Source organism: Aythya ferina, assembly GCF_964211825.1.
Source record: "Aythya ferina genome assembly, chromosome: 10".
Classification (NCBI taxonomy): Eukaryota; Metazoa; Chordata; class Aves; order Anseriformes; family Anatidae; genus Aythya; species Aythya ferina.
In genome coordinates this window covers 14,452,429-14,468,917 of record NC_140306.1, presented here as the reverse complement: position 1 = coordinate 14,468,917, position 16,489 = coordinate 14,452,429, and the positions used below count along the sequence as shown (strand labels likewise).

At 43.2% G+C, this 16,489-nt stretch overlaps 2 protein-coding genes across 11 annotated transcripts in view; one reads left to right on the top strand and one right to left on the bottom strand.

The window, feature by feature from the left end:
• The window catches only part of PBRM1 (polybromo 1), a 62,601-nt gene extending 55,185 nt beyond the window's left edge, over positions 1 to 7,416 (bottom strand). For 2 of the 10 annotated variants that reach the window (XM_084530793.1, XM_084530794.1), the window contains exons 1-4: positions 5,377 to 5,495; positions 4,160 to 4,315; positions 3,162 to 3,259; positions 2,607 to 2,754 (exon numbers count right to left, since the gene is read on the bottom strand). In XM_084530793.1, coding sequence (XP_084386919.1) covers positions 2,607 to 2,754; positions 3,162 to 3,259; positions 4,160 to 4,315; positions 5,377 to 5,415 — 441 coding nt within the window. In that variant the 5' untranslated portion in view covers positions 5,416 to 5,495. Of the gene's footprint in view, positions 1 to 2,606; positions 2,755 to 3,161; positions 3,260 to 4,159; positions 4,316 to 5,376; positions 5,496 to 7,283 lie in introns of those variants that run through there. The other 8 variants (XM_084530796.1, XM_084530797.1, XM_084530800.1 and 5 more) reach the window with 8 other exon arrangements.
• A 25-nt stretch (positions 7,417 to 7,441) lies between these two features.
• On the top strand, positions 7,442 to 16,073 carry GNL3 (G protein nucleolar 3). Its single transcript, XM_084530806.1, has 15 exons — positions 7,442 to 7,532; positions 7,653 to 7,711; positions 7,952 to 8,089; positions 8,732 to 8,845; positions 9,014 to 9,094; positions 9,606 to 9,741; positions 10,662 to 10,765; positions 11,091 to 11,226; positions 11,762 to 11,849; positions 12,214 to 12,397; positions 13,054 to 13,196; positions 13,804 to 13,940; positions 14,670 to 14,887; positions 15,139 to 15,220; positions 15,304 to 16,073. Exons 1-15 carry the CDS (start codon positions 7,520 to 7,522, stop codon positions 15,390 to 15,392), a joined length of 1,722 nt encoding a protein of 573 aa, XP_084386932.1. The 5' UTR covers positions 7,442 to 7,519; the 3' UTR covers positions 15,393 to 16,073.
• Positions 16,074 to 16,489: the final 416 nt, after the last annotated feature.

Sequence of the window (16,489 nt, the reverse complement as noted above, 5' to 3'; positions counted from 1 at the left end):
GAAAACAACAGGAAAACTATTCCTAAGCTTACCTTGCTAGATTTAAATATTCTTTAGACATCAGACTAAGTTATGAAGACCAGGCTTAAAAGCTAGTCTGCTCCCTTCTTCCTTACTGTAAGATGCTCAAAAGCATAACTTGAGTGAAAATACTAAAAAACCTAAGGTTTCCATTGTAGTCTAACATTACCAATAAAGTACCTACTGCAACAAAGACCTTGCTAATGAATCAGATTTCCTTATATTAAATGTGTCATTGGAACTGCTCAGGTAAGGTATAAGACAAAAAAAAAAGATGAGGTTATGTTTGTGTGCCATACCTTCACCTCTCAACTCTGTGTTTCTCTAGCAGCATCAACATTCCTACAGCCTTGAAAGACAGCTACCTGTTTCCTATTCTACATGCAAGATTTTTACAATACAGGCAGAATTCTAAGCCCAGTATTCGGTAGGCAACGGCATCCCGCATTTTGTACAATTCTAGTCATTGTTTCCTGCCATCATTTCATAGAATCATAGAATATCCTGAGTTGGAAGGGACCCTTAAGGATCATCAAGTCCAACTCTTGACACCGCACAGGTCTACCCAAAAGTTCAGACCATGTGCCTAAGTTCACAGTCCAATCTCTTCTTAAATTCAGACAGGCTCGGTGCAGTGACCACTTCCCTGGGGAGCCTGTTCCAGTGTGCAACCACCCTCTCTGTGAAGAACCCCCTCCTGACGTCCAGCCTAAATTTCCCCTGCCTCAGCTTAACCCCGTTCCCGCGGGTCCTGTCACTGGTGTTAATGGAGAAAAGGTCTCCTGCCTCTCGACACCCCCTTCCGAGGAAGTTGTAGACTGTGATGAGGTCTCCCCTCAGCCTCCTCTTCTCCAGGCTGAACAGGCCCAGTGACCTCAGCCGTTCTTCGTACGTCTTCCCCTCAAGGCCTTTCACCATCTTCGTAGCCCTCCTCTGGACACTTTCCAACAGTTTCATGTCCTTTTTATACTGTGGTGCCCAGAACTGCACACAGTACTCGAGGTGAGGCCACACCAGCGCAGAGTAGAGCGGGACAATCACCTCCCTTGACCTACTAGCGATGCCGTGCTTGATGCACCCCAGGACACGGTTGGCCCTCCTGGCTGCCAGGGCACACTGCTGGCTCATATTCAACTTGCTGTCTACCACGACCCCCAGATCCCTCTCTTTTAGGCTGCTCTCCAGCGTCTCATCGCCCAGTCTGTACGTGCAGCCAGGGTTTCCCCGTCCCAGGTGCAGGACCCGGCACTTGCTCTTATTGAACTTCATGCGGTTGGTGATCGCCCAGCTCTCCAACCTGTCCAGATCCCTCTGTAAGGCCTTTACGCCCTCATTTGAGTCCACAACTCCTCCAAGTTTGGTGTCATCAGCAAACTTGCTCAAAATACCCTCTATTCCTACATCCAGATCGTTTATAAAAATATTGAAAAGTACCGGCCCTAAAATGGAGCCTTGAGGGACCCCACTGGTGACCGCCCGCCAGCCTGACACAGCCCCATTTACCATAACCCTTTGGGCCCTGCCCGTTAGCCAATTGCTCACCCATCGTATGATGTTTTTATTTAGCTCTGATTTATTTCTTTATCCTCATGTAAAAAAAAAAAACAAACAAAAATACAACATTAAGGGGAAGCAAGTACCCTGTAAAACTTCAGGAGTACCCAATAAATTTGAAGCCTTTGTGCTTTTTCCTACTGTAACCAGGATGTATAAATGAATTAATCCACAAATCTGATTCTTTTTCAAAAAAGCTACAAATATGCACAAACACAAAATAAACACTGCTTTTCTGAATGTCACCCGATTACACTGGCTGGGTTATTCAGAAAGCAAACATTTGGACCACCACCAAAAGACACAGATATGTTAAAGGCAATATTAGCAGCAAAGGTTTAATTTGGCATATCATCTCAGTCACTATATACAATATCACTATTTTATGTAATTAATACAGCTTCCACTAAATGAGATTATTCCAGTTTTTCTCTCCTTCCTTACAGCAACTGCAATGCAACCCATAAACAGCATCTGAAACACAATGCATACCAAGTTTGGAGGAACTGACAAGGAGGCAGCAGCCTTGGTGAAACACAACATTACATATACTCACCATCTGTCACCACTGACCGCAGTAATCAATGTGCCTTTTTTCATTTTAGTAAGTGCCCGATGGAAGAGACAGATTCAATAACCTCTCTGTATACTCACTGTTATTTATAAACTCTTCCTTTTGAGGAAAAAAAAAATCTATTTCAAAAGGTCACACAGAATATCTTGTAAAATGTGAAGGCTTTGATAGAACAGTATTTTTCTCTGTTTTTGCTTTTTGGTTTTGGAAAAGAACATAAAGACTCTAACCATACTATTGTATAGTATCCCCACAGACAAATTCCTATAGCAAGACATCACACAAAGATAGAGTCAACGTAATGGAAAAATATGCAAACAAGAACAGTAAGTGCATGTTGCTTTCTTACCAAAAATAAAGGCAAAACAAAGGTTTTTGCAAAACCAAATGAGAAGCTGAATGTATCTCTATCACTTTTATAACCCATGAATTCGAGCCTTATATATATTTTCCTTACCTTATAGTAAGCCTTTGCATTGTTAAAGAGAAGCTGAAAATCAGCAGTCAGAACATTCACATCATCATACTCCTCCATCTTTAGCTTTTGTTGGATTTTCATTAAATCAATTGGCTGAGAAACCACTTCATAATAATCTGGTTGATTTCTGTTGCAAGGACAAACATAGGCATTATATTCTAAGCAGTAAAATCAAAACCACGGCACTGAAGTTTATGCATATCTATGATTAAATAAAACAAAGACAGTTCCAATACATTTTTGTTACAGCTAAAAGATCCAGACAGCGTTCTATTAGCAAACTTATTTGTCACAAGAAATACCTAAAATGAATTCAATTAAAAAGAATGAACCCTTTTTTGACCAAAAGCCATGCACCAACATCAGGATGTCCCCTTGAGTAATTGGACTCAAATACTCAGATCAAACATTGTTGTGACGCTGTGACAAACATAGCTTAAGTTTCTTCACAGCCATTAATGGTGACGTATTCCTCAATATGTTTGCTCCCTGGTTAAATCTCAGGTTCAACACTTAACAAGAACAAGGTCTTACCTTCGCTTTGGTGCCCTAATGAAAAGCTCACAAAGGAGCCTGCCCTGTTCATCTTTGTAATCTCTGATGGTGTTGTAGAGTTCATGGCATACAGCAATCTAAAATGCAAGAACAATACGATGATTTTAAAAAGAGGAAGATTTTAAGGAGGTAACTAATTGAAGCCTGCTTACAATGCGAAGGGAAGCTGCCCACGTACATTGTGCTCTAAAGCAGAACTTGGCGTATCTCATGCATTAGTATAATACCTGGCAAGCATGCCAGGTACCGCAGGAGTTTTTTTGGAGAGAGAGTTGTTTTTTTTTTTTTTTTCTTTTTTTTTCTTTTTTGGTTGGTTGGTTGTTTTTTTTGTTTGTTTGTTTTTGTTTGTTTGTTTTTATTATTTTTTTGTTTTGTTTTGTTTTTAACATGGGGATCTTTCTTTCAGTGTCAGTTCTAGGTGAAACACCCGAAACGTAGATTAATTCAGCACAACTCTCTGCAAGTTACAGACACAGAACTACAACAGGGGTTCTTCTGCCCTGCAATTAATTAAAATGAGATTGCTAACTCAAACGCAGAACAAAGACATTGTATGTTTCAGCAATCTCTACCTGTCTCTCTCTCTACGCTTTCTATTCAGACACAGCTCTCAATTTCTGCACCTTATTATTTCAGCTCTCTTTCCAGTCTATTTCTATCTACTAAAATCAACAGCTAAAAAAAAAAGAAAAGCAGCAAAAGGAAAATGGGAAAGAAAAAAATGAAAAGGGGCAGCTAAGAACAAGCCAAAGCTGACTGGATCCTAAACAAAGCTTAGCCAGGGCAGCAAGCTTCAGGGTACACTGAATTCAGCTAAATACGACCATCAGATGTGCAGCAAGATTGAAATGCTCTGGCTGCACTCGCCCCTCTAAGTGTACGCTGTGAGGAGCACAGCCTACTTTACAATCCAGCATTTCCCTGATGGGAATACAGCATCCCCAGGAGAAAGAACTTGTGCAAAACAAGGTACTAACAGGATCTACAGTTGGGAGATTGGAGAGCCTCCTCCTCTTTCTGCTGGGGCCTGGTACATTTGTGGAGTGGTGGCCATCATCAAAGTCTCCTCCGCTGACGCTGCTGGACGGCGAGGTTGCTCTTCGCCTCTTGGAACCCATGGAATCCAACTTCTTCTATAATGAAGAGAAATGTTCTTAAACTCATGACATTGCACCCAAACCCTCCAATGAGATCTAGCTATTAAACTAACTATGCCTTATGATAGGTCCTATGCGTTTCTCATATACCACAGCTCAATTAAACCATATCTAAACACCAGATTCCTCCTTGAAAATTGGCAGGACTAAAGGGAGGTCAAAATGGCCCTGCAGTTTTAAGTCACCGACAGCAGAAGTCAGATAGCTCAGGGCTCGCAGTGATGAAGCTGTATTTAGCAGCTCTTAGGAGGATATGACGACATGAGGACGCGTTCTGGAACCATTTACATTTTGATTCCTCATCCCATGCACGATTACTGAACAAGAACTGCTATTTTAAAGGAAAAAGCTGTACAGAGAGAAGTGCTCAGCTTGGGTGGAAAAGCACTTCATCCCACCTCAGATCATAAAACCAAAACAAAATAAAAATACCACCATGAAGATGACAGATGACAAACTAAAGTTCAAACTGCTACTGAATACCTTGTCTTAGATTCAAGCCAAGAAAAGGTCTGGACTATCGTATGGACTACCGCTCCCGCTTCATGTGCAGGACAAGTGGCTCAATCATCAAGCAGTGGAAAAATTCACCTTCTTTTTGGGTCATGTTTTCTAATTTATCAACACGAACAGTGGCAAATGAATAGCCACTGCCCAACAACGATGGTTATTTACAGAACGAATTGTTGTCTCCTTCCCAATTTCTAGTGACAGCATCATAAAAATATCTTTTTTTTTTTTGTAGCTGTCTGAGATGCCGAAGACAGAATAGATTCACCTGTTCCAGCTTATTCCCGTTTTCCAACCGCATCAAGGGATTTTATTCTAGCAAATACTCAGCTGATCTTACAAGGTATGGCAGCACAACATAATTGCATTAGAGCATTTATGTTAGAGACAGAATTAATTTTGAGCGCACAAATGAGATGAATAAATATGAGGTAGGAATAATTAACAGTTAGGATCAGGAAAAGCAAAAGCCAAATGCAGAGGAATGGAGAGTGGTGCACATACAATCAATAATTTACCAGATTTACCAGAGTACAACCAGCACCTCGAAAAGCCAGCCTCCTCATAGTGTCTGATGGCCAAGTACAGATACTGCGAGAAGGTAACACGCTAAGAGTATCAAATCAGCAATGGTGTTAGTACAGTCAAAACTGAAAGACAAGAACAAGGAAAGAGAGAGAGAGAAGAAAGTTGAGAGTAGACAGATAATTAAAGTCAAAGAACAAATTGAGTAATTCAAAATACGGAGAAGAAGCAAGAAGCGCAAGGTTAACTTCTTTTTTAGCTTAGCAGAAACTCTGCAAAGTAGTTTTGTAGACAGAACACTAGGCATTTCTGTAACTTTTGCAGAAAAAAAAAAAACCACATTCCTCTAACATTTCTGAATACATAATGCAGAATTCACAGCCACTTGTAAGGCAATGATTCATCAGGCAGAGCAGGGAGTAAACAGAAATGATATCTGACCTGAGAGTAAAAACTAGAAAGCAGTAGAACTTGCACAACACGGAGTAGTACAGTGATAAAAACAATACAAGAATGTTTAGGGTCAAAACACACGTTAGCCTCTCTAGTGGTGATGTACCTGTGCAAGTCTTCAAAGCGAAGACTTTTGCCCCCATATGCAAGAAACATTAAGTGACTAGCCATGCAGCTTCATTAAAGATATATCTATTTCAACTTATAAGCAGTCAAGTCTGATTTTCTTCCCCATGAATTCCACATACAACACACAGAACCGCTTTATGGGAAAATGATTCCTTTTTATCTAGTTCATACAACCACACAAAAATCAGCCCCCAGGGGGAATTGGTTCCTCGTTCAGAACTCCGGACGTTTTCAGACCACGCACACCCAGCGCAGCTCCGTGCTCCCCGAGCGGGAGATTCAAGAACCGGACAGCGGCCGCGGCGCCTGGCACCGCCTCTAACTTTTATCTGAGAGGTGCAGCATCAAACGGCTCACACCAGAAAACAAAAGTCCTCAGCAGTGAAAGAAAGCCAGGAGACACGGCGGGAATCAATAATTCAATTTTCTGCAACGTAACTGCTGCCTCCCAGGTCCCTCCGTGGTCGCACCAAGAACGCCCACCGCCACCCCATCTCCTACACCACAGCGGCTCAGGGTCCTCCTGCTCACACCACCCAAAAAAATAGCCCACCACATAGACTCGGTCCCTTTTCTCAGGTACCAAGTAGCAGGGCACGAGGAAAGGGTCTCGAACTGCACCAGAGATTGGGTGGGAGGAAGAATTTATTCAGGGAGAGGGCGGCCAAGGTCTGGTAGGGGAGGTGGGAGTCCTGCCCCGGGGGTATTCAGGTGGCGCTAAGGGACGTGGCTCAGTGACAGCACCCGGCAGGGCAGGCTGGGGGTTGGCCCTAGCGATCTCCGAGGTCTTCCCCAACCTAGATGGCTCTGGGATCTCTATAGGAAATTCTGAGGGCCGCCCTCATATATATTTACACCGACACATACACACAACAGGTGGGAAGCCAAAGCCGTACCAGCCCGGCTGCCGCGGGGATTACCCGGGCTGACCTCTCCAAACGAGCACTTTTCACGCATTTACCCTCAAAACGAGCCCGCGGGGCGCTCGCCCCCATTCCGCTCCCTACATCCCAGGGGCAGGGAGGGGGCAGCGAGCGGGGTCCCTCGGGGGGGACCGGCCCATTGCGGCCCGGGGCGGGCCCCGAGCTGCTGGGACGAGGCACAACGGGGGGGGACCAGGACTCGAGAGCGGCCCCACCACCCTCTGAGGCACCTCCGACAACGGCACGCACCGGGCCAGCGAGGCCCCGGGGCACGGTGCCCAGCTCTCGGTGCCCAGGGCCCGGCCGTGCGGCGGCCACACAAAGGAAGGCAGCGGCCTCCCGGCCTCCCTCCGCCTCCCCGCTCCGCCCGCTGAGGCGAGGCGAGACCCGGCCTCCCCGCTCACCCGCTCGCTCCTCACCCGCCGCTCTCCGCCCGCCGCGGCCGCGCTCCCGCTCCCCCTCCGCCGCCGCCGCCGCCCCGTCCCCGCTCCGCCGCTGCCGCAAAGCCCGGCCGGCCGCCAACCGCGCCGAGCCCGTGCGACAGCCGCGGCGGGGCGGAGCGGGGCGGGGCCGCGCTGCTTTGCGGCCGCAGGAAGGGGCCGCGGCGCGGGGCCCGCGTGCGCAGCGCGGTGGAGGCGCCATGAAGCGGCCGCGTGAGGGAGCGGGGCGATGGGGGGGGGGGGTCGGGAGGGGTTGACGAGGCGGCCGGGGAGGGGGTGTGCGGGGATATTTGGGGACAGGGGGACGGGGCTGACGGGCGCGGTGCGTTGCAGGGCTGCGGAAGGCGAGCAAGCGGCTGAGCTGCCACAAGCGGTACAAGATCCAGAAGAAGGTGAGGGGGGGGATGGGGGCTGCGCCTCACCTCGCCTCATCCCACCTCACCCCATCCCACCTCACCTCACCTCAGGGGCCGGCGTCGCCTCGCGGTGCCCCTCGAGGTGGCCCCGACACCAAAGGCGCGCGATTGTCTCTAAATCCACGAACACGAGGGATATATATATATATTTTTTTTTTTTTTTAATTTTATTTTTTTCTACTTTATCTCCACTAACGTTCGTGTTTCCGCCCGCAGATCCGGGAGCACCACCGCAAAGTCAGGAGGGAGGCCAAGAAGCGCGGGCGCAAGAAGCCCAAGAAGGACCCCAGCGTGCCCGGCGCGGCGCCATTCAAGGAGGCGCTCCTGCGGGAAGCAGAGCAGAGGAGGCAGAGGGTAAAATGCAGCTTGTGGGAACGGGGCGAGAGCTGGCGCTGTTCCCTTCCTTCTTGGAGGAAGCCTCGTGCCTCACCTGTGTGTGCGTGTGCGCACCCAGAGGTGCGCTTAGGTTGGGCCTAGCAGACGTGCTTCGTTTCTGTATTCACCATTATACACACCACATGGCAAGTTGCTCTTTGAATTTTTAGCCACAGTCTTCATGACTGTATATAAGCATGCTGGAAGTGGCATTTCTAGTGTAATCGGACTTTCCAGTGATGCTAAGATACACAGAAGTCCCATCCGAATGCAGTGAGTTAAGTCTCAGTGTTGCATGACTATGCAAAAGACTTCACAAAATAAGGATCTGCAACAAAATGGCACAGAAAAGCAGCATCCTTCCTCAGTTGAAATGTTGTTTCTGCATGGCTGTTACTTCGGAGGCTAGTATTGCCTCTGCTACTGAAGCACTTGGAGACAGTATTATCCTTTTCAGGACAGAATGCCAAAAAGTTCCCAATGTTACTAAAACAGACCTGGCTTCTAACCAGGCCATCTGAGGTATTTTTGTCAGAAATAAGTAAGCAGGAAGAAAAAATAGTCTTCTTACCACCTTCAGATATGTTTTATATGGCTTGGGTTTTGCTTATTTGCCATCAGCTTGAAGAACTACAACAAAAGCAGAAGCTTGACAGACAGAAAGAACTTGAAAAGAGGAGGAAGCTTGATGCTAAAAAGAATGCAGCCAAAATCGAGGACCAGACAGAGGGAACGGTAGGTGTCTGGTATGATTCTGATTGACACACATAGAAGCAATTAAGTCATACTGAAACTGTCTTCATAAGTCATATGTTACATTACATTCTCGGGCTGTATATGCTCACAAGTGTAATACACCAGTTCTCAGTTAAATCGTTCCCATTCTTTTTTACTTGTGTTCAGGAACCTAGCAAATCTGAAGCAAATACTAAGGAAGTGTTGCATAAAAAATCAAAGAAATCACTTCACAGTGAGCTTGAGAAGGTAAGCTTCAATTATTTTTATATAATTTGATGAGAATCAGAAATGAAACAATTTGTTATTTTCCTTTTCACATTACTGTGCAACAGCTAGAGAGTGTAAAAGTTGCTTGTGATAAACTCCAACACTGAAGAGCAATTTTTTTATTTTTAATGGAAGCTCTGAGGGCTTCAATTTTGTCTGGTATTAGCTACTGAGACATCCAGCATTTTGAAGCATTAAACTTTTTGAGCCAATGTCAGTACGTAGTGACAGATTGCAGAGCTCTTCTAATAATGAAATTTTCCTGTCAAAGGATTTCTTGCCTTCACATTAAAAAGGTGAAAACTGCTTCAGTTTTCTTATTTGTAGTTCAGAAGAAAGGAGCCCAAACAGTCCTATGAAACCTCACTTAGCAACCATTTTGTGGACACCATCGTAGGCTACAGCTAAGCTATTACAGATCTGTTATCTGTCAAATTGTCTGTCATCCTGTATTTGAGTCTTTTTTTTTTTTTTATTGTTTCTGACCTAGGTGATAGAAGCCTCAGATGTAATTCTGGAGGTTTTGGATGCAAGAGATCCAATGGGCTGTCGCTGTCCCCAGCTGGAGCAAGCTATTACTTGCTCTGGAGGAGACAAAAAGCTAGTGTTGGTTCTGAACAAAATTGGTAAGAAACAAAGGTTTTCTTGAAGTGTCACTCAGTCACTGGGTAATTCTGTGGTACGTGAGCTATGAGGAAGATTTTAAAGGAATCTGAGGTTCTACTGAAGTCGTAAGATCCAACTCTGAGCTCGCTGCCTTATGGAAGAGTTCATGTTTCTTCTACCTTGTAGTCTGCTTTGCTAAGAAAATGCTGTAGACAGGTAATCTAATCGCTCATTAGTCCCTCTTGCGATAACTCATCTGAAGCCATTGGCCAGTCTCAGCTAAACCCAAGAGAAGCTAGAGATCTAACTATTTTTAATATTTTTGTGAATGTAGGTAAGGGAGAGGTCGCAGTGCTAGTACCCACTGAGGTAGTGGTAGGTAAAGCATCAGCAAATCAGCTCAGTGGTTGTGTTTAGGATTTGGCTTCTAGAAGTATTGTCTCTCTTCTGTTGCTGGAGGAAAGACCTCACCTAAAAAGCAGATGCAGCTGAAAAGGCTGCAAATTACGGGGTTATCACTGGGGGGGTGGGGAGAAATACCAAGTGTGACAGTGAGAGCAAAGGCAACTGTATATTAGAGCATCCTTTGCAAGGATAAGGAGATAATTCTTTGCGTAACATCACTCTCTGTACCATAGAGAGTCTTCTAGCAAGACTCCAACATTTAAAACCTGATAGAGGGACTGAAAATGTAGCTCTGGTATATTCTGTTGTAGGCAGAAAATAAAGACCAAGACTTGTGGCCACTGCATGGCTTTAGGGAACTTACCTCATAGTTGACTAGAGCTATGCATATAAATAAATAAACTTTCAGCTAAGCAGTATTTGTCATAAAGAAGTGTACAAGGTACAATCTGGTTCCTGATTCCGTGTTACATTTTCCCCATGCAGTGATATTTAGCATTCACAAGAGTGAAAGGACTGTGCTCTCTTTTTCCAGATTTAGTGCCTAAGGAGAACTTGGAAAAATGGTTGAATTGTTTGAAGAAGGAATTTCCAACAGTTGCTTTTAAATCATCAACCTTGATGACAGACAGGACTGTGGTAAGAGTGCTGCAGGTACTCTTGACAAAAGTAACACAGTCATACATCTTTCCAGTAAGAAGAAAGAAAGAACAAACCCTATAAGCCAGTTTACATTCTTTTTTCTTCAAGTATTTGATGGCTACCTTTTTACCGTCACTTAACTGGTAGATTCATCTTAGCCAATTTCTTACTGAACTAATTCCATCTGTTTAGAACACAGTAACATCAGCTAATGGAGTATAGAAGTTGAAAATGTTACAGTAGATGAATGTATCTAAGAATACATACTTACCTTCTTCCTAAATAGCCTGACCATGTTGTTTGTTTTCTTTGAATCCTGTAGCGGGAGCATTTCTCAAGAAAAAGGGCACGTATTGATTTATCAAGAAACACTGAATGTTTTGGAAGTGAATGCCTTTTGAAACTTCTTCAAGAGCACTGCAGGACTCAAGACAAAGCTATTCAGGTTGGGTTAGTAGGTAAGGATTTGGAGAGATGGCAGAAATTTTGTTTCTCCTCCCATAAAGCTTTGGTATCTTGTATTATGAACTGGGTGAAACAACCAACACGTGACTTCCTCTTGGGCCTTCTTACTCAAGACTTATTTCTTACTTCCAATCGAGACTCACTGTTGTAGTATTTTAGCGGACAGTGATCTGTGTTGCGCTTTCACACGCGTGGTATGCGTGATCTATGGAAGGCACATTGCGCAAGGCCTTAACTGATAAACCAGCTTAGGGAAAGGAGAAGGAGGTTACATATCACACAGCCTATGCTGCCTTCCTCCCATCTGCATGTGATGTTCAATGATGTCTTTCATGTCCTTCTTATTGCCAAGTGTGAGAAATGAGGATACCAACCTTGTCTTACTTCTGTAATGAAGACTTCAGATCCAACTCTGATCTCACACTGAAGTCGTATACTACCAAAGATACATGGAAGCAGCAGCTTTGATCGTTGTAACAGGCTGAGTTTTTTTATTTAACTTATAAGGACTTATGTGGTTTTCTTCAGGTTTCCCTAACGTGGGGAAGAGCAGCATAATCAACAGTATTAAAAAAAATCGTGTTTGCAACGCTGGACTAGGAAGAGGTCTTACCAAGTAAGCTGAGTCTGATAAAAGCTGTTCATTTTCCTGTTCCTGCTTGTATTCTGATTACCTTATGTTTTGGTTGGGCAGTCAAAGCACACCTGTGTACAGTTTTAAATGGACATTTCAGTTTGTCAAGATGAAAGATAACATTTTCTATGATGCAAGTTGTTACAGGAGAATACAGTGCATAAACTTGCTCATCTTGTGCATTTTGACTTCTGACACAAAGCATATGATGAGAAAACACTGAAACTGACTCTGTATGAAGTGCATTCAGTCCAACGCTGAGCTTTGTGGCTTGATTCCCTCACCTTTACCAGTCTTTTGCTGGTTGATTTATCTTCAGATACAGCACATTTCTCTCTCTGGATAGGTGCATGCAAGTTGTGCGTATTGATAAAAAGATGAAGATGTTGGACAGTCCAAGTATAGTTGCAGATCGTGCCAACAGCACCCTAACTCTGGCCCTGAGAAGTATCATAGATGGTGGAGGATCAGGCTCAATAGATGTGGTTGAAGCGGTGGATGCAGTTCTAAATCATTGCAGTAAACAGCAGGTGAGTTCCATCATTGTTCTCTGTATTTCTGCCTGTATTCAACTCCTCTGTAGCTTTCTTGAAGTTCATTTCACTTCAGTTAGTTCTGGTAGCTTTTGCACTGCTTTCTCCTTACCATACAATGTGACAAATTTTGCTTGGTATATCCGATGCTAAGTGTGATCTTTCAGCAATATACATGGAAGACAGATGCAGCCTGTCAGGATACTGGCAGCCAGTTTGTTTTCCCCATGACTTTACTGATTTTAAAAAAAAAAAAATCTGCTTTTAAAGAACATCTCATTAATAATATCACAGAGTGAAAAATGAGGATATTCTGATTGCTTCTTATTATTACACTGAAGACCTCAGATCCAACTCTGATTTCACTCTAGTTTCAAGTAGATTAACCAAAGCCATCCAATTCTATACTGACTGGTTCTCCACAAACCAGCACGCTGTCTCTCACCTATTGGTATGGGTGAATAGCAGATAAAAGTTGTTGACAAAGTAGATGTTTTGCTTGGTAATATTTATTCCCATACGCAATAAAAAAGCTGCTCTTTATGTATTTGTTCTTCCTCGTTGTAACCCAGTTTGATTTGCTTTTTCAATCCTAAAGCTAGGAGAAACCTGGGTGGTCTTCTTCTGATTGCACTTTTTTTTTTTTGCACTAGGTAATGATGTCCTATAGTATCCCAGATTTCAGGAACACTGAAGAGTTTTTAACTTTACTTGCTCAGAAAAGGGGTATGCTGAAAAAGGGAGGTGTTCCTGACATAGAGAATATAGCCAAATTACTACTTTGTGACTGGACAGGGTATGTATACTGTCAGTTATGCTTTGTGCTGCTGACCTTTTTGATTTTCACTTTGTTAATCCAGCTGTGATTACACAGCAGAAGTACTGAGTCCTGAGAAGCAATTACAGACAGGAGGGGCTGCTTTTGGTTTTCCTGCATTTTACTTAAAGAAAGCTGGATTGGCTAACAGAGTTAGAAAACACTAGCAATGTATAATTTTCTGAAGTAACGAACTATACATGGAGGGAGTCAAAGCAAATTACATGCAGCTCTATAGCCAGTTTGCTGACCTCTTTGCCTTTCTCTAAACTGTTGTGGACTGCAGTGGTTCCTGTATTCCCCTGAGCGTGGGATCAATGAATTTGGAATCAGTGACTAATTGCATATGAATAGTTCCCTTGCTCAAGTGGTTCATCTGTTTAAGAGTAGGATGTCCATTTAATTATGTTACTGACAATTTCAGAGTCAAATACAATCAGCTATTTACCTGCTAAACAAATTATATTGAATTACTAGTTAGGTTGAGGAGTCTGAGAGGTTTGTGCTTTGGGTTTTATTTTTAAGCATAATGATTTAATCGTGTTAGCTTTGTTTGTTTTTTAAAGCTGATATTTTATTTTCACAGAGCTAGAATAAGCTACCATTCACAACCTCCTGGATCTCAGATGCTACCACCCTACCTTACAGAAGACAAAATAGCTGAAATGCAGAAGGGTTTTAATTTAAAGAAGCTAGAAGAAGAAAACAACGCTACTGTTCAAGGTAGGACTTCTTACTGTAGTGTACCAGTAAGAGCAGTGGTGGCAGTTTCAATGAGAGATCATGAATGAAAGTTCTCCTAGGGTTTGTATGACAACTTCGTATGTATGCAGCAGACGTGAACCTTAGAGAACAAAATAGATTCTCATGCAACAAAACAGTGGATTTGTGTGCCGTCTTGTGAACTCCCGCTAGTGCTTAGTTTCTGCTCATCTCACTTAACTTCTAAATAGGTGGTACTTATGTGCCCTTCAATGATCTTTTGGCCTATTTCCTAGTTAGGCCAATAAAGTGCATTTTTATTCAGCACAATCTACACTCAAATCCAAGTACTTTACCTCCTAGCAATTTTTTTTAGATGCATCAGGGGAAGGTACTCTCTTGGATGATTTGCATTTCACAGAATCACAGAACTGTAGGGGTTGGAAGGGACCTCGAAAGATCATTGGGTCTAACCCCCCTGCCAAAGCAGGTTCCTCAGAGCAGGCTGCCCAGGTAGGTGTCCAGACAGGCCTTGAATATCTCCAGAGAAGGAGACTCCACAACCTCCCTAGGCAGCCTGTCCCAGTGCTCCGTCACCCTCACTGTGAAGTTCTTTCACGTGTCAGTGCAGAACTTCTGTGCTCTAACTTGCAGCCATTTGTTCTCCCTGCTTATGTGGCTGTCCTTTTAATTGGTAGACATACCTGGTGCTAACAGTGACTTATCAGACTATTTGTATGTCTTTCCCAGCTTTAAAATACCCTAGTCCAGCAAGCAGCATTGTCTTCCAGTCAGCTGGCATGACAAATGGGAAAATAGAGGAAAATAAAGTGGTAGGGGAAGCATCACAGTGGGAGAGTCTGGAAACAAGCGAGGAAGAAGAGGAAGATGATTTCATGGAAACTGATGATCAAGATAGCATGGAGGAAGAAGAAGAAGAAGAAGAAGAAGAAAAGGATGTGAAAGAGGTAAATCAGGGTTTCATTCAATTGCTACCTGCTTAGACCTTGACGTGAAGTAGCCTGTTAGTTTCCTGCTGTAAACAGAACATACAGGTGCTGCAGAGCCACCAGCAGTAATCATTAAGAAAACAGACTTGTAAGTCAGCATGTTCCTGACAAGGGGACATCTACGCTATCATCAATCTTACTTCATTTGCATAGGAGATTTCATTAGTGATGTCTGAGTAAACTCTTCTGTGTGACCTCTCCAATCTTAGGAAAGCAAAATTGGGATGACCAGGAAAGCAGAGCTTGGAAAACAACAAGCAAGACAAGCAACTTCAGAAAACAAGCTAGCAGGTCTGTGTAAAAACCTGTAGCATAATCTCTAGTACTCTACCACTTACATTTCAGTTCATTAACAAATCATTTTCTCTTCTCAGAAAGTGGATGTGACAGTTCACTATCACTCAGCTTGGACAAGCCAGCAGATGAAGACGATGCCTATGATTTTAATACAGACTATGTGTAATGAGATGTGTGAAGATGGGGCTTGGAGACTATTACTGGCCTTCAGACCAGTCAAACACTTCTGTTACAGAAGTTGTAGGAATGCTTCATAGCGAGCTGCAAACATTCACAATTACTGTGTCAAACAATGTAGATAATGCTGTGTATCTCTAGATAATTCCAGATTTTGTATAGTTCTAGGAAGCTGACCTTTAAGCTGTATACTTTTAATTCCTGTTAAAAAGACTATTTGGAAAAAAACAAACCAAAACAAAACAAAACTGTGTTAGTTCATTCTTTGTGCCTTGTAAAGAGATCTTTCAAAAGGATAAATCCCATATTGCTTTCTTTTAAAAATATGACCATAGTTTTTCAGCAATTAAATTTCAGAGCAAGCTTTCATGTTCCCTTCATAAAAATGTTAATCTTTTGCCTAGAGGATTATAGACTGTACCTCTAGAGCGTGACTTAAGTGAGTTTTCAGTATTTTTCAAAACTATACAACTTTCACAGGTAAAAATTGGTTGGCAAATACCACTTCAGCTAGACATAAGGTATTTTATCTAAGTGCTTCTCTGTAAGCTCAGTAGCTTCACAGGGACATGTAACTGGGATTATGGTAACAGTAATTTGTCTTCACTAGGGGGGGAAAAAGCTCGTTCCTATGGTGCTCTTGAATAAAAGACACACTTCCTGATGGAAATGTGGTAGCAACTGGTAACTGTAAAGCAAAGCATGTTCTTCTGTGTTATAAGGATGTTACTTTAGTCAGCCTGCAGCAAAACTGGGGCAACCTTACCCCAGCTGCACTGAAAGAGGTAGCTGATACATATTCTTCAAATGTATGTAGAGGCATCTATGCCTCCTAGGTATCTTAAACTGCACGTGTCTGTATCTGTGCTTGGTATTTTTTTTTTTTTTTTTAAATTTAAGCCTGCTAAAATAACTACTGACAGGAATGGTTCTTAAGAAGCCAGGAAAAGAAAGGATCAGTAACAAACCAGAGAGCAGCATAGAGCTATACCAGAACTATAGACAGTGTATATAATGAGATGAGAAGGTGGAAGTTCATTTAAATTTTAAAGCAGTATTGAAACCACACTCAACCATACACATACT